At 41.9% G+C, this 20,536-nt stretch overlaps 1 protein-coding gene across 4 annotated transcripts in view; it reads right to left on the minus strand.

Annotated features, from left to right (window-relative positions):
* Positions 1-16,539, minus strand: part of EDAR (ectodysplasin A receptor) — a 73,833-nt gene extending 57,294 nt beyond the window's left edge. For 2 of the 4 annotated variants that reach the window (XM_009085447.4, XM_009085446.4), the window contains exon 1: positions 7,071-7,172. In XM_009085447.4, the coding sequence (XP_009083695.2) occupies positions 7,071-7,103 (33 nt within the window). In that variant the 5' untranslated portion in view covers positions 7,104-7,172. Of the gene's footprint in view, positions 1-7,070; positions 7,173-14,605; positions 14,780-16,179 lie in introns of those variants that run through there. The other 2 variants (XM_050971874.1, XM_030235018.2) reach the window with 2 other exon arrangements.
* Positions 16,540-20,536: the final 3,997 nt, after the last annotated feature.

Consider the following 20,536-nt stretch of genomic DNA (forward strand, 5'->3'; position numbering starts at 1 on the left):
TAGCAAAAAACTAAGGTTTCTACACAGGTTTGACCTGCTGTTGGGCAGGACCCATCAACATGTTCTGGATTTAACCCAAGAGAATGATCTTTCTTTGGTTTTCTGGTTCTCCTTTGTCAAGCAGTTAAGTCTCAGGGCTTTACAGGCTTCTTCCAAAACTTATGGGCTGACAGGGATGTTTGAGATCTGGGAAAAAGGAGCTGATTTAATCCATTTCAGTTATAGAAAACTTTCTATATTTAGGATTTTAAATTATGTTTCATTAAGAATGCAAATTATGAGCATTTCTAGGACTCCAGGTACTTGCATGTCCCAGCTAGCACATAAGCCTCATGCCATTACAAATCTGAATAAGGCAGGTTGAGTTTGCAGCAGAATTAAAATAGGGCAAAAGGGAGGGCAGGAAGAGAGCTTGAACAACACATTCAACATTTGCCAACTTGGGTGGGAGGAAAAACATCTACACTAGCACCAAACTGACACAACTGCATGTGAAGCTGCAGCATCAATCTTAGCTTAGCCACAGGTATCCTGTTACCATTTATAATTATTTTTTAATTATTTTTTAGATTTTTTTTTCTGTGGGCCATTTTGTAATTTTGTTTTGGTTTTTTTTTTTTCTGTCGGGGGATGATGTCTTCTTCCTGGTGACAGCAAAAGATTTTCAGAGAAATGGGTTTCATCAACCCATGACCGATGTATTTAAAAATGGAGCATGGCTCCGCTGCAGCAATCACGGGAAATGTTGCAGACACTTAGCCTGGAGCCTCCATAATTTGTGACACCAAGCTTCTGAGGAAATAGCATTCAGTATTTCATTCTGACATTTCAGCTCTTGACAGCTCTACAGAATGCTGCTTGAACCTAAAGTCAAATGCAATAAACTGTGCAAGCTTTGCAAAAAAAAAAAAAAAAACCAGAACAAAACCAAACCAAAAACACGAGCAAGGCCAGTTCAGATTGACATCACAGGGAGCCACAGGAGTGGGGAACAGAAATACCTGGCTCTCAGCAGCTGCTTCACTGCTGCCTGCCTATTAAAAATAACAGAATTTTCAAGAAACAGTTACAGGCACTATCAGGGCCTTCTGGCCTAAACACAAAATCATAAAACCATTTAGGTTGAAAAATAACTTTAAGATCATTGAGTCTAACTATTGACCCAGCACTGCCAAGTCCACAACCACATAGAATCATTGCATTCTTCCTTCCCAGAAGGATCTTCAGCCTCTCCCAAAACAAGAAAAGTTGATAAAGTATCTCACCAAGTAATAAAATACCATCAGAACATGCAAATATGAATATGGATGACAAACTTGTACATTAACTGAGATTGTTCACATAATTGTTTGTGATTAACTACTTGGCCAGGTTATAAATGTATTTTGTATTTCTACACAATGTGCATCTGCTGCTGGTGTTGAACAGCTCTTACTGCAATACCATGCTAAAAAGGTTCCAGGAAACTTCTTATACTGGTAACCACTGGAACTTTTAAAATTTCTTCTGAGCCAATGAAAAATGGGAAAACTTATTTATATATGTACAAATATGTTATATGTACATATGTATGCAGGGCTACATGATTGATCCATAGACACATTTTAGACTCAAGATAGTTTTTCTGCAGCCTATGAAATTCTGTTTGTACTTTCTCCCCTTTTTGTGTTTCTGATCTAATAATTTTCCTGTTCTGAAAATGGAACTTCAAAGTTTGGTGCTCATTATATTATTCAAGAATAGGAGCACCAGCAATGAATTAGACAGCAAATGCCCTGATTTCACCAACAATTCCTTCTCCACCCCTAGAGAGATGCAGTCTTTCTCCCTGTACACCAAGCATTTGCTGGTTTTGTCCCCATTCGGTCTTTTGCCTCTGAATGACTCAGTTTTTCCATCACCACACATGCTTTGTGGGGCAGATGACTCCTTTTTAATGCTGTGTAACTCCTCTTGCTGCCATTTCCCACTCCACTCTAGCTCGAGCAGCACCTCCGTGGAAAGCAGCAGGTATCCCTTCCCCCTGCCAGCACCCTGTGCTGCTCCCAAGCCACTGCTCATGTCCCTGCTGTTCTTCATACTTTTGGGAGCCCAAGCAGGATCTGAGCATCCTTTCCTACAACCCTCATGTTTGCTGCAACCCTGACCCTCTGTTCTACCTGTTCCCTTCATGCACCTGTTCTCCAGAGCCATTCAACTCCCCATAGAAAGAAGGTGCTGGACACAAATTCCTGGCAACTTACTCTCACCTGCTTGGTGCCTACTGCTACCAGGGCAATGTGGCACCATGTGTCACCAGCCTCTGCCTGCAAAGGGGTGGGCGATGTCAAGGTCATCTTGCAAATTGAAATACAGCAGCAGTCCTGTTTATGACTTGAGAGGGCTGTGAGAAGAGCCTCTTCCTGCCTCCTAGCACTCCTGTTTCTCTCCAAGAGTTGAGGACAGCCTGCCTGATTCAAAGTCCCTTGAAGTCCCCCCAGGCCTTGGTCTGGGGCAGCTCTTAGAGGATGGCTTAGTCTGACTAAATCAGACTCTGTGTTGCTCTGTGTAAGCAGTGGAAGAGTCATATTTGTAGTGGTAGCAATGTATTCTATACCAAATCCCATAATAAAAAATTGTTTATTTCCATGACTATTTGCTTGGAATAAAAAAAAGGGGTATAGGAACATAATTACTAGAAGATAAAACTATCAAGTGCACAACAGCAGCTGAAGAACTACATTTCTTTTACAGCTTGTCTGAAGTGTCACCTTGCAGGGACCTGAGGGCATGTTAAAGTGAAGAGCTTTAAAACAGCGAACAACGAAAGCTAATTCTTCTCCAAAAAAGGCAAACAGGAAACTTGTTTAAAGGACAAAGCTTTTGGTGCATAGCAAGTGCTTGTGTTCACATGTGTGCTCAGGTTGCTTTCAGAGTCTGTTTTTTTGGCTCTCTTGGCTCTGTCTCCAAAAGACATCCACAAAAACTCATGTATGTGCGTAAGTGCCAAATGTGTACACAGCATCTCAGTCACTTTGACAGCAAGCGACAGTTAATTCAAACCATGCACTGCAGAGAGCTCCTCCTTTCATGATAAATGATGGTATTCATAGATGAGTTATTTTTACATTGAACTTAATTTTATCAAATCTCAGCCCACAAGTGTGCAGCAGAAAGGGTAGCATTTTTCTTTGTTGCTAATAAGCTGTGTATGTTATTTTTCTTCTGCACTATTCACATGTAATTAAAAGTGACCCAAACCCACATAAATTATATGCCAATTAAAACTCTTTCATCTTTGTTGTCATGTCATGATATACTAGATATACAAATCTGTTTAAAAAAAAAAAAAAAAAAAACCTAACAAAAACCCTGCCAGAAGACCGCCCCATCTCTTAGCACCTCATGGTGACGTAAGTTTAAGGCCTTGAGGAAACAATGACTGAGTTTGCCTGTCTGCATGGAATCAGTTCTGTACATTTTTCTTGCCCAGATCGTTACATATACAAAGCTCCTCACCTGAAACCCTGATGTCCTGTATATTTCTCACACATGTATTCTTCTTGTAGGAAGAACTCAAAGCTGTATACAGAGATACAAATTTATTCTCTCTAATTTATGTGCCAAATAAATCAAACTTCCAAAAGGGAGTAGCTTCAGTTTTTAAAACATAAAGATAGAATTGTGCTGTTCCTGCTCCCAAAGCAGCATCAGCAGCTGGCTGAAGTCAGCATGCCTACTAACAGAAAGGTATATTAGCTGTCAGCAGTTTCTCAAATAAAAACAATTAGTTTACAATACAAATGTCAGTGTTTAGAAAGTGCAAGAACATTTAAACTTCAAAGCCATTCAAAAGCCTGGAAATACAAACCTAAGATGACCACATTGATACCACCTCTTACCCCTTCACTAAAGTCTGCCCTGCAACATCTTTTCCTAAATCTCTGCTGTGTTCTCTGCTTGCACTCTGAATAATTGTTCTTTAACAGATTAAAATGTATTTCTATAACTTTAATAAGGACTAAAGACTTGATTACAGGGTATGGTTAGCACATTTCAGAGGAGTATATGGTTTCCACAGATCAATTTATTGGTGCAGGAGTATGACACACTTTGAGTAAAATGGGATGACATCAAATACTCCCTCTGTTTAATTTGGAGCAGAGCTGAATTTCCAACACCTGCCTCTCAAGAGAGTGCCAAAGCTATGGGGTTATTGGATATTTGCAGCAGGGCTACTTTGTGGTTTTGGTTTTTTTAAGCTGGGTGTATTTACCCAAAATTTAAGTGGATTCCAAAGCAAATGGGCTTTGTGTGGCCATGGAGCAATTTCCCACACACTTCCACAGCTTAATTGGGCACCCTCAGCCCCTTTCCCCTGGGCACCCAAGATGTTTCATGGTGCACTACAGCATGTGACAAGGGTGCCTTGTGAACCACTGACAAATGCACATGGCAGCAAGGTCTTTGCAAATGTCCCAGTGAGAAGAGCTTCATCTGGAGCTGGCTATTGGCCACAAGACATTTAAAATCAGAAATCATTCTTCATGTTTGCTAGTGCTCCTGGAGCTATTTGCCTCTTAGCCATCTTTGACTTTAACTAGCCTGGACTAATGTCCAGCATTTTTCCCAGGAAAGTTTCCTACTTCACTGGGAATCAGGCCAGATTCACAACAGGAACAGTGCCGTAATGGACTCAGTCCTCCACAGCAGACACAGGAGGTGGCAGCATCCTTGCTACAGCCAGAGTCTGCGAAGAGACACCTCAAAACAGAAATCTTCAAAATGCTTTGGCCATGACCCTGGCAGGGCTTAGAAACCTGACAAGGCTTTGCCATAGAGTCCTCCAGACTCATTCCAAATTCCAGCCCATGGAACCTTTCCTACCACTGCTTCATGTCTTTGCACTTAATACCCCCATGATCTACAGGGCAGCGCAAGGCCAAACACCTGCACCTGCCAGGATCCTCCTTTGTTTGTACACAATTTTGTAAATCTTCCCTCTAAGCGGCTGGGAGCCAGCTGGGTGGGCTCCATAGAGAGGGAGCTGTTCAGAGCCCCTGGCCAGGCAGCATGGCTACACAGGCTCTCTTGGGTTTGTCCAGCTCCCTCCTCTTGCAGCTTTTCTGTTTTGCATGAGACAGTTTTTGTCTCTTTTTCACTCTCTCACATGACTTCCAAACCAAGTGACTGGGGCACCACCTGGGTCAGGGTTTGGAAACTGGGCTACAGTTCTTACTCCAAGCTAAATTTAGATATATTATTACCCAGAGCCTACATCTCCACACACTTTGGCAGGTGTGTATGGACACCCAGCCACCATATGGCAGTATTATTTTTCTTTTGCTCTCCAAATTGTCACCAATGCCTCGGAAAATGTAACAGTTAAAAAAGCAAAAGGAATAGATAGGCAGGCACCTCTTTTGGAAGGCAGATGAGCCTGGGCTGGGGACACTGCTGTGAGTAAAACAGCCACAGTCTTCACAGACTGAGAAACACACCGAGTACAGATTTCCTACCCGAGCTCCCTGAGCATGTAACATTGTGACCATGCTCAGTGGGAGGACTTGACGTGTGGCATGTGGGTCTGTTCATCCAGCACAGGCCAAGCCAGGCAAAGCATGTCCAGAAGCACACGTTCAGGCATGCAAGGAACTCACTGGATACAAACGTGGGTGTTGAGGTATGTAGGTACCTCTGCGGTGAAGAGGAGGCAAGCAAGATTTCTTAGTATCTAAGTTTCAGACTTCGCATGTGAAGTGACTTGTCTGCTAGGCATCCAAGTTCCTCCTTGGGATTAAGTCCTTGAGGATGATCTAACAGAAAGTGTCTGCTTCTCACTTCAGAGTGCTGCCGAATCAAAGACTCAGAGAGGGCCTGTTACTCTGTGCACTTTTCACACACCCACCACTAATTGCTCTTCTGTGATTAAGAAAAGTGTTTTATCTATATATACGAAAAAAGCATAAAAACTCCAGATGGAAAATGTAGCAGAGTTAAGCAGAATTGTTTATGAGTTTGCATCTGTTCTGCAAAAAGTCGACATACCTATGAAGCTAAGCAAGGGTCTGTGTGCACCTCTTGTTAGATTAATCCATCTAGAATTAGTAATGGTAGGGAAAATACTACAGAGAGCATCTTCTGCGCATATTTCTGGGAAACTTGAGCTGTTAGCAATGGCTTTGCACTTGGCTTTGCAAGGGGAAAAGCAGATGTCTTTCACTCATTTTGATTAAACTCATACAGTTTCAGCAGCTTGTGCAGGAATTGCACCTTTAAGTTTTAATCCATCTCTGACATAGGCACAGGCAACAGCATATAAAAGTACATCAACATTTTGTTAAAATAAATGGCAAAACCACCGACAACATCAGGACTGAGGCAGCATCTCAAGTCTTCCCAATCAAATCTTTATGCCAAACTGTTTTAAAAGGCACGAACAAAAAGTTCTAAAGAAACAAAACAAATCCAGACATCATGCTTTCCTCTCATTTTCTTTCCTTCTACATTTTAGAATTCCAGAAGAAAAGGCACGCATACAGAGAAATGTTTTTTTACTTTAGCTGCTAAACGCATGTATCATTCCACTGCTTTTGTCTTATTTTTGTCACATATATTTTAAGAAATAATTTTATGATGCTTCTTATGAGCATCTCTAAAATTCTCCAGGGAGGCTTGTATAATTAGCAAGATCTTACGGAATTAAGAAAACCAGAGCACTTTGGTAAAGTATTTAAATAATGCCAAGGCTGTGCTGTGGATGTTGAGCTCAACTACAGTGTTTTGTTGAAAGCAAGCACTCCCTTCCAAGGCAGCCAGTGTCTCTACCAGCTGTAAGCCCATCACTTCGCAGTCACAGGCTTTTGCAGTGATGCCATACAAAGCCTTTCGAGCCGCTACAAACCACAACAAGTTCAAAACCTGACTCATGTCTAGAACTTCGACTCACTCTCTGTTGCTGGCTTAGTCACTGCCAGCAGCCCTGCATGCATCTGCTAATCCTGTGGTAACCTCAGCACCGTTCCCTCCTGTGGGAAAGCCCTGGTTAGTCAGACTCGCAGCAAGGCAGGGTATTGTTAGATTTCTCTTACCATTGTGCTGCTTTGTTCTTCCTGCATTCTCATCTTAATGACGGTGCAAGCTGTCGGCCTTCCACACTTTCTTTGTGCCTATGTAAATTCAGTGTTTGATGCAGAAGAGGCGGAGACAATTTCTAAGTCAAGGGGCAGGTGTGAGTGAAAGGAGCAACCCAACAGCCAAACTATTTGAAAAAGAAACCTTTAATGTCTCATCAGCTCAGTGCTAAAAAAAAAAGCCTTCATAACTTGCCTCGAAAACTGGAAAAACAGGGTGTCTAGCTATAATTTAAGACATTAATAACAACAAGATATTGCAGTTCCCTGACACATTTTGACTTTTGCACGGCGCAATGCTATCTTAAAACTAGGTCTGATTATAAAAATGTGAAATACGGTCAGTGGCAAAGAAATTCCAGGCTAAATTTTAGAACACACCTGAAAAAACGGTTCTTTCCCTTTCTTAAGGGATGTTTGCAATGTAACAACTTTACATGACTGACCATGTCTTCAGAGGTATTTAGTGCAGCCTTGGGATGTGACATGTCAATTAACAAAATAAGTTTCAACAAAAAGTATTTTTTACCTGCAAGCAATGAGTACACACTTTTTCAGTCTGGGATTCTCCTCTCCAGCACAGAAAACACAGTAAAGCAAGAATGAACACATCCTGTCATATGGGAACAGAGGACAGTACAAGCTGTCTAAATCTCCACAGTTTTATTTCCCTGGTCTAGAAAAGGCTTTCAGGCCTGGAGTTAAAACTTAAGAGCACAAGTGGCTTATTTGCCTTCTTTCGGACAATGTGACTATTTGAAGTTGTGTGTGTGCTTATAAGCTCCACCATTGTAAGTTACAATTTACAGAAAACAGGCATATGAAATTTCCTCACCACAAGCATCTTTATTCATCATGGAAATCTCAACAAGAAACCAAAAGTCAAATTTCTTATTGGATTTATTCCTTCTGCTGAAATAATAATTTTTTTCCATGGCTGACTCATCTAGAAAATTTTTATGAAGTTAGTAGCAAATGCAAGCATCCTGCTCTTTGCCCCTTCAAAGCTATCAAATAAAGATAACAGTGTTTTCTTTTAATCTTTTTTTTCATTACTGAATATTATGCTTACAACAATCCTGCTTTGCTACAGATGGTTTCCTGTTGTTTCTGCCAAATGTGAAATAGCTATAAAACTTGAAAAGGTTCTGATGCTGTCACTGCATGAAAAATTACATCTACAAGGGAAAATTAAATATGAGCCTTAGCCTTTAATTTCTTTAATCTTACTCAGTAAGTGAACCTTTTTACTCCCACCCCCAACTCAAAGCTTCCGATAACATGACCTGAAGGGAAAAACGCAGCTATGTATTTTAGTCAGGTATAAAGCCTTCATTAACAAAAACAAAAAAAGAGGAAGGGGAAGTAGATAATTCTCATGTCCAGACCAACCAAACAGCCACCAACTCCAGCTGACAAGAGCAGTGCCTTTGGCTCAGTTTCATAAAATACATAAAGTCATTTCTGTTAGAAGACTGTGAAGTTCCTGTTTTCTGTGCTATAATAAGGAAATCTGTCACCTTAGCAGACAAATTACTAGAAAATGGCTCATACAATCCCAAGGGGACAGGGCCTTTGCTCCTTGCGTGGGCAAACCTCAGTGAACTCAATGACAGCTGTACTTGAACGCAAGAATATTAAGAAAGACTTCAAAGAAAAATTGAATTTTATACATATGATGAAAAAAACTTGTGATGCTCTGATGCTCTCTATTGGCATAGTTTAGAGTTAAATGGGCAAAGGGCTAGGAAAAAGGTATTTTACCAGCAAAGTAACTTACTAAGGCACATAACTTATGAGTGGAGCATCAATGAACAAGTGAGCTTCACAGCTCTCTCAAATTTCTGTCAGCGTTTGACTGGCAGCAGTCAAACATCAACAGACTCATTTTCTAGTAAAAAAAAATCAGGGAGCATTTAACCACATTCTTCTACCAACAAGGTAAGACTGTGCTCAGTGCCATGGATCTGCCTCTACAGGCACTGAGGGTAGAGACAAAGAGAGTAAATATGAGAAATTGCTCTGTCATTTTGAGTGCATTTGTCTGCTGCTGTACATAGATGGTCTGATATCTTAGAGCTCTGCAGCACGAGAAGCAAGGGTTCTGTGTTACATCGGAGATTTGGCGAGCTCCCATTTCTGCAGGAAAACAGGCATTTAATTGTAATCTCACCCAACCAAGACATTAGACCTCAACTTCCCAGATGCTCAGATCCCTACTAGGGATCATTCTAGGGTTTTGACCTGACACTCATTTGCTACAAGAGGAGTTTCACTCTTGGTTGGAAAGAGAAGTTGGTGGAGTTTTAGTTTTTTTTAACCTGTGGTGCCTTTCCCCACTGTGGAGGCTGCAATTTAAAAGTGGAGGTAGAGGTGACATTGTGGGCAGGAGTGAGTGGAAAATATGTACACTCATCAAGCTGCAAGCAGATGTCTCATCTACATGTGGACGTGCCTCTCCCATGTGCTGTACCCACAAGGGCACCACTCACTGCCTCCTCAAAGTTGCTCCTGGTGTTTCCCCATGCATAGACATTTGCAGCAGAGATACCCATTTGTTTGTTTAGTCTGACTTCCACCAAAGCTAAATTAGAAACAGCCTTATGCAAGCTCTAGGGGACCTGCACTATATTGGGCCCACTCCTGTAGTTCAGCCCAGTGGCTGCTTGTTCATTGTTAAGATTTCCAGGTCTGGGAGAGCAGGGCTGCAAGGCACCTGTAAGGCTGACACACTGGACCTTCTGCCTTCTCTGAGACCTTGCATAGTGCCTGATTATGTTGCCTGTGAAAACCACTGACTGATCACTTGAGCCAGGAAAGCATTCACAGAAAAGCACCCTTTATTTCACTTTTGCAGTGTAGCCTGTGCACATGAGGATCTTGGAAAAAAAATCAGAAATTGACAGGCAGGTTAGATATCTGCTGACATGACTGGAGAGTCTCCTGTTGGCTTTATTGGCAAATATATTGAGTCCTTTTACATTAATTTTATAAGGTTGGGATTTTTTGGTTGTCTTTTTAAATTTATTACCAATTATATAATTTGGTCACCAGCTGAATTATTTGCACCTTTCACATCCAGTTAAATACCACAAAGTGCTAGTAATGGATTTTTCTCACAACTGGTTAGAAACCATGATAAAAAACATAACCCTACCACATCAGAGACGTTCTTCATATACCATAAAATATTTGCATCTAGGTTTCCTTGTAGCTAGCCAGTGCCATCTGTTATCTGTTTTGGTCTGCTTATAAGAACTGGCAATTTTTGAAAATTGAGAGCAAGAGAAGAACAATGGCTTTTTCCTTTGTATTTTACTTCCCAAAGAAACCAACTGAATCTACACATGCACAGAAAATATACCCGTCCAACTGGCAATATATTAGCACATGCTTTTTCTGTATGGAAAATTTAAAGAGACAAGACTCATCACAGGGAAGTATTTGAATTTAACAAAATAAATCTGTGCCCCACAATGCTTGGATATTCAGTTTTACTTTTGTCTCTCTTGGAGGGTGTTGACACTCAGACTTGGTGATGGAATAAATGGTGACAGCTGAGATAGTTACTGCCCTCAGCTGTGCACTCTGTCCCTCTCTTGGAAATTATTACCCTCCTGCAGCTGGCAAAACTGGATGCTTCGTGAAACCAGCTTCAGACTGTCAGACTTCACGCCAGCCTCGGCTTACGCGGATCCGCCAGCCCATAAACTCCCGTGGCTTGGAGGTGAGCCCACAAGCCATTGAGCCATGCCTGCTGTGCAGGTGGTAAACACTCAGACAGAAAGGGGGTGGCCAGTTGAAGGTGCTGCTGCTTCGCTTGCCCCCCTGTCACATACCACTGTATGGGTGGCAGCCCACAGATCATTCTTTCCTATGTTTGTCAGTACAAATGTGTCTAACTCAGGGGACACATTGTCACCAGCTACCCACCGAGAGGAGAAATGGCAAAATCCCGAGTGACAAAAAGAGAACATGCCCCCAGCCTTTCCGTTTTTTGTGGACTCCAATAGGATGACAAATGTTACTTAAGGATGGTAATTTCAAGTTTTGCTTTGTTATAAGAGGTAAATTGAAGTCTCTCATATTTGAGGATGTCATCTGTTTCATAGTTGGGAACTATGCAGGCTATAAACCAGCACCAGGTATTTTTACAGACTCTGTCTATTTTAGCCTTTGGTATCATCTGTTCCTCATATTTTTGCAGTCCCAGTGTTTCTCTTCCAAGATGTGTGATATAGATGTACAGGGTCTTTTAGTCTTCTTTTCAGTGACAGAAACCAAATTCTAAAAAGCCTCAATTTATCAGCAATTACTGTACAGATCTTTTTCCCTCCCTGATCCTTCTCCCAAGAAGTGGGAGAAGGATCAGGGAGGGAAAAATTCTAAAAAAATTTTAAATTCTAAAAAGCCTCAATTTATCAGCAATTACTGTACAGATCTTTTTCCCTCCCTGATCCTTCTCCCAAGAAGTGGAGTGTGTATAGACTTCCAAAAGAAAAATGGAGCATGTCCTAGGAATGCATCCTTCTAGCCTAGATTATTAAAAATATCTAATCCTGAACTAATAAAATGGTTCTTGCTTCAAATGAAATGCAAAATTCTGACACTCAATCTGCAAATAATTGTGTGCTGCTTAACTGGCTATTCAGTAGTTTTTGTTTGTGATATATCCAGAGGAAAAGATGGATGGACTGTCAGAAGTAAAGTTCTCTCATTATTTGTCCATATGTTTCTGCTTTGGTCCCCAGCCTGTTATGTTGCTGTACAGAGGATAAGGCCTAGTCTTCATATGCTTATGGAGCAGGGAAAAGGGTGAATTATTCCTGGGTTCCTTCTTACTGAAGAGCTGGTTTGGACTTAGATGCAGCTGAGTTTTGCAGCACTGTATCATTCCTGGCTGCAAAGCCCAAAGAACCAGAGGCTCATTGAGATAATCTTCAGGGGATGTGCATTCATCAGCACTTGCACAGGAGAGACAAAACCAGCAAGAAACTGGAATTCATGGATCTTTCTATGCCAGGCTCCAGTAAGGAGCAAGTATCTCACTGCAGATTTGTTGGGAAGAGCTGAATGCCGAAGGGTTGATCTTGAAGATCAAAAGGGTCTCTAGGTCTATCAACATTCAGGATGCTGCAAGTATAATCAAACAAAGTTTTCTGAACTCTTTTGTTTTTTCTCCCCAATTCACCCATAGCCATTGAATGTATCAAAGTAACATTCTCAAAACAGTATACTGTGTACATTGTATTAATAGAGCAGGACCCTGGATAGTCAGGCCACTGAGACCCTCCTAACTTCCTATGCACAACAAGTGAAGCAAGGATCAGCTGAGATACCACCAACTGCTGGAGAGGTTCCTTGTGGGACAGGGAATGGGACAACATCAACCTCCTCAAAAAGTCTTTCTGCTATAAAACTTATACAGCTCTGGAAGTCCCTTCTGCTCCATAAACTCTTACCAGCCGTCTCCTCCCAAAAAGCAAATATGAAGAATTTAAGGCACCAAATAAAAAAAAAATCTCAGCTCTGCAGAACAGTCTAAAAAAGAATGCCAGAAATTCTGTGAAATCCACCAGGGACTTAGCTATTGATTTTGCACTGCAGATGGTCAGACATTATGGTAATGTGGCAATGTAAAACCTGTTGCTAGATTCATGGTGAGTGATTCAGTTCAAGCATTGTGGCTTAACTTCACAGAATGACACTTCTGACATTTCAAAACTAGCACTTGCTTGCGTCAGATCAGGAGGATGTGGCCCTGACTCCATCTCCACAGAGATTTGAAAATCCACTGGCAAAGCTTTAACTTCTTTATAAGACAATAGCAGATAATGCTTTTAAAGTCATTTTTGTTTATCTTTTATTCTTTTGTTTCTAATGGACTCCTTCTGAATTTGAAAATAATGCCCTGTCTACTTTTCTTCTGATTTCCCCTGTGGAAAGAAACTGAAAAAGCTGATCTACGTCAAGTCAGAAGTAATGTGTGCAAAGTTAATATAATTCAGGAAACAGCATTTGATCACTGAATGTAGCCAAAGAGCCAGCAAGAGCTGAGCACACCACCCTTGTGGGAGTTTTGCCATTGACTGCATCGGCCCAGAATCTTATCCATTTGTAATAAAATTGGATGAGTGATAAATCAAACAAAGGAACAGCAAGTTACTTGGCTTCCAAATAATATTTCTATGTTCTAGTCTTGGCTGTAGGAAGGTTCTTAGTTTTCTGGGATGAGTATAGTTGAACACTTGGTCCATAAAGTGACCATTGGCAGAGGTCAGTTACACTTTGCCAAGGTGGACAGTCTTACACATCACCATTCCATCCTTGTTAAGTAATAATCTAATTCTTGACAGGGACTTATCTTCTTGGACTGTACATGGCAAGAAAGTGTCTCTGTTTTTGCAAATACCTCCCTGGCCTATTGACACACCAGCCAGAACTTTTCTACATGTTGGGAAAGAAGGGTATTCTGCCACAAAAGCTGCTGCTTCAGGACCTGTTGAGTAAAAAGGGACCTGTTACCTTCTATTGCATCATAAAATATATACTGGGTCTTGAGGGCCAGGAGGGCACCAGAAGTCAGTAAAGGCCTGGTTTCAGAATAATCAGAAGGAGAATTTAGATACATTTTACAGGAGTGAATGAAAAGGCTGGTCTACCCTCAGCTTCACACCAATGACTCATGTAGGGTGGGGCCATGCTGGCACCTCTCTGATTATTCTGCGATAGGCAGTAGTTCACAATGAAATTTTTCTACCTTTTAGCTGGAAAGAGAAGTAGCATAGATATGATCTGAGACCCAGTTGCATCCTAGCATTGTTAAAGGAAACAACTCTGTTGATGATATTAGAGGGGAATTCCTCCATTGATGACAACATGAGAAAAACATTATCTTAATATTAATCTAATCTTCAAAAGCTTATGCTGCTATTTCTTGAAAACTGAGACCTGGATCATTTATCAGCACAGCTATATAGGTTCAGTTAGAAACTTTAGACTCCATTAAAATATTTCAGTCCTCCAAGAAATGCCAACTTAACACATAAAGTTGAAATGTTCCATGTGAAGTAATTTTCAGAGGAATTCTTAACAATGGTATGGTAAAATTGCGTTCAGTTCAACATTTTCAGTGAGATGATTTCCATGGCACACAATTCAGTATGATGCCTTGAAAATGACCATCTCACAATCCTATGTGAAAAATTAAAGCATCACGTGTTTTTCTTTTAGCTGCAATAGAGAAAAATCAGTCTATTTATGCCAGTGGTTTTCTGCAAAAGCTATCTACGTACTTAAAAAAAAAAAAAAAAAGCCTGCTGGCTTTTTCTGGGCACATTCTCATCTGAGCTCTTTCTTGTGGTCAGACTACATTATTGCAAACAGAACACAGCTACGTTGTGCCCTACCAACCAAAAGAACTGGGCTAAGCTCTGGTAACAGTTTCACCATTGCCAATGATCTCCAGTGAAAATGGGTTCACAGATGGTTACCTGAAGGTGGAATTGTTCCCACTGAGTGGTGTGGAGCCAACTTGCTGAATATATTTCCTTTATTTGACAGTTCTTGTGTTTTTTCAATTTATTGGTTAATTTCTTATTAGTATTGGTCTTCAGTAGAGGATACCCAAACTTTCTTTCTTTTCACTTTGTACAACTTAGGCATTTCTGAGAGAGAAGAACAAAGAACTGAGTAATCCTGATAACAGTCATTGGGTTTGACTCTGCTTTGCACAGTCACTTTAATTTCCCTTTAAAATTTGTGATCTCCCAAAATTTTCCCCAAAGAGCTGCCAGAGATTTCCACCATTTGCCCAAAACATTTCAAGACATATCATTCGAAACTGCAGCACACAACATCAACTCTCACCTCTGCTGTAGAGGAGGGGCAGCATGGTCATTGGCCTTGTCTACTCCATGAAAAGTAGCCAAAACTGTGAAAGATTTCCTTGTAGTTTGAGGTCCGTAGAGAGGTTTGGGGTGATACCCCAAGGAGGTGGTCGTCACTAAGCTCCTTGGCATTATTGTGTTATGGATGAGGATCTCACTCCATGGGGGACAGATTTCAAGTGCCATACATTGCCTTTTCATATAATATCTAAAGCTTCACTAGTTGTAAAAATGAAAACACCTTTTTTCTTAGGCATACCAGTGCCTAGCTGCACTTTTACTAATACAAAGTATCAGTGTTGTAGCCGTGGCAGCAGCAGCTAAAACCACCCAGCTCAGGACAAATGACAATCTTTCAGAGTCTGCAAGGTTCACAGAGGCCACTTCACCATTGGAGCAGGTTCTGCAGTCCCAGAGGAGCTCTCTGCTCCTCCAGGCATGGCTGGGCATTTCAAAGCTACTTTGGCACCACATGTGGCTACAGAGTCCTGTGCCTGGAGCAGGTATGCAACACCACTCTGCCCAGGTACTTCTCAGTGTGGGCAGCAGCCCGCTATCCTCTCTGGACCTCAGTCTGACAGTACCCTTCCACAGAGAGATTGTGGAAGCAGGGAACATCAAAATCAATGCTATGAACATGTATTCACATGCGTATGTGAATACATGTTCACAGCACACTATCAATACTGTGATATTTTACAGCAGTGGCTGGGACTTCAAAAGTATAGTAGCAGTGTAAAAAATACATGCAAATTAGTTTGCAATGTTAACACCAAACTCGAAAGAGCAGTTCCCCTATTCTCTGGAGAAATTTATTCTTCTGTTGAAATAAAAAATACACTGGATCCTCTAGAGTTTAGCAACCAGTCAGAACGTCAGTACTTCTAATAATGAAAAAGTCCACCACATTCTGCGTGAAGAAACTAACTTCTTACCAAAGGTACTAGCAGGAACTGCAGCTTTTCTACTTTCTAGAATTCACAGAAAAAAACCTGTTCTTTAGTCCTGTGCTAGCAGCAGAGAAACTCTCTGGATGGTAGACCTCTTTCAAATGAAGCTTAAACCCAACACGATATCCAGCCACAGCCCTCAGTGACATCCCGGTGACAAAGTGGATCCTGTACCAGAGGCACGCTGGCTCTGGGGAGAGGCAGCTGACGAACTCGACGGGAGCCTACCTTGCACAGACGGGCTCACGGCCTCCGAAGCCCGGAGAAGCGCTGCTCTGGAGGGCACAGAGAGCGAGATGCCCGCAGCCGCTCCGGCGGGCACACAGAGCGGGATGCCCGCAGCTGCTCCGGCGGGCACAGGGCTCAGGGTCCCGCTCGCTCGGGCTCTCACAGGTGCCAGCGCGCGTCTCCTCCTCTCGCAGAGTTTGTCATGAATGTCCTCAGCTGGGTCCCAGTGAGCCCAAACACCTCGGAGCCTTCAGCCCACGGCCCCGCTGTCCGCTCGCAACTTCTCCTTCCCTCGCGCTCCGCTGGGAAGTTCGGCAGAGCCGCGGGCGCCGGAGCGGGCTCCGCTCTCTGCGAAAACTCGCCTGCCCCACCTAGAGGAGCCCCGCAGGATGAGGAGGAGTCCCGAGCCCATGCCCGCTGCCGCCGAGCTCGGATTTGGCGGGTGAACAGAAGGTTTTATCTGGTTTGGCTGAGAGAAGGGGAGCCAGAGCCTGGGGTGCAGCGGAATGCTTCTGGGGAGCTCCTGAGAGCAGAAGTGAGTGGGAAGTTTGATGACTAAACTGGTTCAATTTAGTGAATGTTGCTATGGCAAAATCAAATTATCCTGCAGGAATACCTGATTTTCAGATAATTTGGGGTGGCTCCTCTGAAGCCCGCCTCAGTTTTATATTTTTCAATGTAAGTTTTGGAGACTCCCAGGACTTCCCGCAGGACTCTTACCAGGAAGGGATAGCTTGAGAGACATAAGGTGTCACTGGTTCCCCAGAAGCACACACAGCTCCCTGCTGCTTCTAGAAAATTCTAAAGAATAACCTAGACTTTTTAGAAATTGAAAATGTCATAAGTACCTTTCTGAACTATTGACTTTTTTCTTCCCAAGAAAAATTGAAATATTCTTATAGAGTTGTGCTTTCTAAAGGTTGCAAATTCTGGTTGTCAACTAGCTTTAGCAAGAATATTGCCAGTATTTCTGCAAAGGCAGTGTTCCTTAAAATCAGAAATTGTGAAATAACCTACTCAGATAGCATTATTTATCACTGAAGTGGAATAAATGAAATTAAAAACACCCAGCCCACCTGCAAGTGGCTTGAGAGCAGTTACAACATTTAAGTTAGAACATTTAATTTAGACATCATAAAGGGAAATATATCAACATTACATCTTTTTTGAACATCCAATATGTAGTATGAAAAAGTGACAGTGCTTGATCAGTAGAAAATATTTTTCAAATGAGATATTTGAGCCTTGTTGGATACAAGATTCTTAAGTGTGCATTGATGTGTGTTGTTCTTGTCATCGTGCAGCTGACCTCACAGTCACCATCCCACTGGGCAAAGGCATGCCTTGAAAGCAGGGGTGCTTTGGTTCTTATCTGACACCTACCAAACCTGATAGTGTGAATCAACATTAAAATATAATTGGGCATTTAAAAATTTCATTAAGAAACATATTCAAGACAATGGTTCCAGTTGTCAAAAGCTGACCCTGGACTACACAGAAAGTTGCTTCCTTCTTATCTGTAGAGAAGAAAAGATTATGGCTGGTATCACTACAAAATGGCTAAGCCTGTCTGACCTTCTACAGGGATCACTTCTCTTAGCATCAGGTGAATTGTTCTTGAACCTAGTTCTTTTCTGAAACAAAGTTATAAAAGAGACAAGGATGAAGGTGGTAGTATCAGGGCAGGTTCACTGGAAATGATGGAAGAGGTTGCTTCCCTATAGATACAGGGTGTATCCATTCATGAGAAGAGACAAAGGCAGCAGGATCAGGACAGACAGAGGATAGTGTAGAGCAGAGGGCAGAAGGAGAACAATAGTTGTTTATCCCCACTGCCTGGAAGCAAGGCTTATACAATGTTTGTGTTCCCTTCAAATAGCATTTGAATTTACTGGCCAATAAAGATACATTCTCAGAAGCCTCTAACAATAAGCAGCTGGGTAAAGACAGTCATCCCAAATCTGTTCCCTGGATTTGGAGAAAGCACACTGTGAACACACCTTATGAGAAGGCAACAAATCCATGCAGAGAGAGACCTCACACATTCTCCAGCCACCCAAAAAGCATACATCTTCGTAGACCACACAAGTCAGTCAACCCACAGAACACAAATCTGTAGGAAATCAGGATTCATTAGTTCCAGTACTTCTGGAGCAAAATGTTTTTCTGTGGATGGTTTATCATTGTGGGTCTGAGAGGCACTGGAGAATTTTATGGTTTAAATCATTGGGCCAAATTAGAATAATTTTCATTCTTCTGTTTATCCCAGTCTTCAAGGCAGCTAGGCTGTGCCAAGGGAAAAATCACAATGCAATATGGTGGCCCAAGGTCCCGCCTCTCAGTGAAATCCTCATGGTTTGGGTTTGGTCCACATTCTATCAGGGCTGACATCTGGCCCAGAGAAGCTGCTCTGCAAAGACACTGTGTGAAAAAGAGAAACTCGTATTTTGCTGACCCAGCCACAGTGGAAAAGTAAATAAGAAAGAAGAAGAGCTACTTTTGTCAAAGAGCTACCAAGATGACAGTAAGTTTTTTAAGCTGCCACATTGATTCCTGGCATAAGGTAACAGACTGAAAGGATTAACTACCCCTTTCAGCCCCTATGACATCCATATGTCACCCACCCTCTCTGACATGAGAAATTCCTGGACTGAGTACCCAGCTGGAATGAGGGGACATGCAGGTATTAGTGACAAAATAAGTATATGCAGCCACAAGAAAGGAAAGGAGGAATGAGCCATTGTGAACCTATGAACTCTGGACTTGTGAGGCTTCTTACTGCTTACCTTTTCTATCAGAATGGAGGTCTATATGGCACAAGAATATCTGTTGTCACATTATCATCCTTCCACCCTGCCTTCGGTCCCACCAGAGGCAGCCCAAGGGCAGAGCGTGTCACTGCAATATTTCTTAAGTTTGTCCAAAGGGCCTGTGTCTTCCCCCAAGTCATGGGAGAGGTAGAATGACATGAGAAGTGCTTGTACTCCATGCCTAAAACAGTGGGTTTGCCTGGTGTGTGTTCTTGCTGCTGCTAAGTAAAGCTGATGGAGCTCTCCCTTTTGCATTTTCTGTCTCCCTTTTCTGCAGGGGCTGGTATCCCCCTGCCCCACTGCAGCACAAGATACTGGCATCCAGAGGTGGTACATGAGGAGAAGGAGAAAGCATCATAGCCACTGGAGATATTTTCTCCTTTTGTGGTGGAAAATTGTCTGGTTTATAACAAAAATTGAGCTGTCTAAAGACCTCAGTTGTCTCAGAGAAGTAGTGAATCATTCATTTTATTGCAACACTGAGAGCTGAGAAAGATACTGTAAGAAGGAAAATGAAATAATTGAGCAGAACCTCCTAGGAATGAAAAGCCAACACTTCTGGAGGTGCTTGATAAAGGGATCCTTTCCTAGAGCTTACATTTATTTCCCAAAATACAAAATTACAAAATAACCAGCATATACCTGCAAAGGCTCCCATTAGCATCCTGTCTATTTCAAAAGCTGGACTCACTGATGTTGGACTGATGACTATACAGGAGCATACTCATCCAGGGCTTCTAACCCTGCTCCTTTCCTTCATAACCCACCCAGTTGTCTCAGTCGGATTTATTGCAACACCTACTACTGCCCTTAGCCTTTCTCCCTTAACACTTTCTACATCCATGGAGTTGCCCTTCACTGGTTCTATCTGTCCAAGACCCATAGTGCTGCTTTCAGATGCCACACTTTTTATTAGGCCAGAGGAAACACACATAGGTGCTGGTTTATGTAGAGACTAGTCCAATAAAAGTTCCTTACAGCCAAAAAATTTGGTTTCCTTCAAATGGCATTCAGGTTTAACTGACTCACTTCTTCAGCTGACTCATTACAAGCCCCCAGCCTTACACTTATCTGGGAACTGAAACTGCTTACCAAGTCACAAAATCCTACATAGCATTTGGAGAACTTCCTCCAAATCTTCAGGTAGACTGTTTCAAGCTAGCCCATTTAAGTATGTTTCTGATTTTCAGAATTACGTCTTTCGCAAGAACCTAGTTCCTAGTTCACAAGAACTTAGTTCTGAAAATTGCAAAGCAACTATCTTAGCTCAAACACCCACAGTAACCATGCCCTTGAGTTTGCAATAAATATTTCAAATAATTAGCAATGCATTTCTGTGCCTTCTAAAATGTGTGCAATTAACAAATATATTAATCGTTACTCCTTTCCTAAAAGGAAGAACTCATGACAACTACTGCAGAAGTAGTTAAAACAAAACAAAATGAAAATACCCTTTCCCTTGCTGCTGAAAAAGAACTCCTTATTTGTTAGATGGTATTTTCTTCCCAGTCTTTCAAAAGCTCAGGCAGGCTTTGGAGAATACAAGA

This window comes from Serinus canaria, chromosome 1, assembly GCF_022539315.1.
Source record: "Serinus canaria isolate serCan28SL12 chromosome 1, serCan2020, whole genome shotgun sequence".
Taxonomy (NCBI): Eukaryota; Metazoa; Chordata; class Aves; order Passeriformes; family Fringillidae; genus Serinus; species Serinus canaria.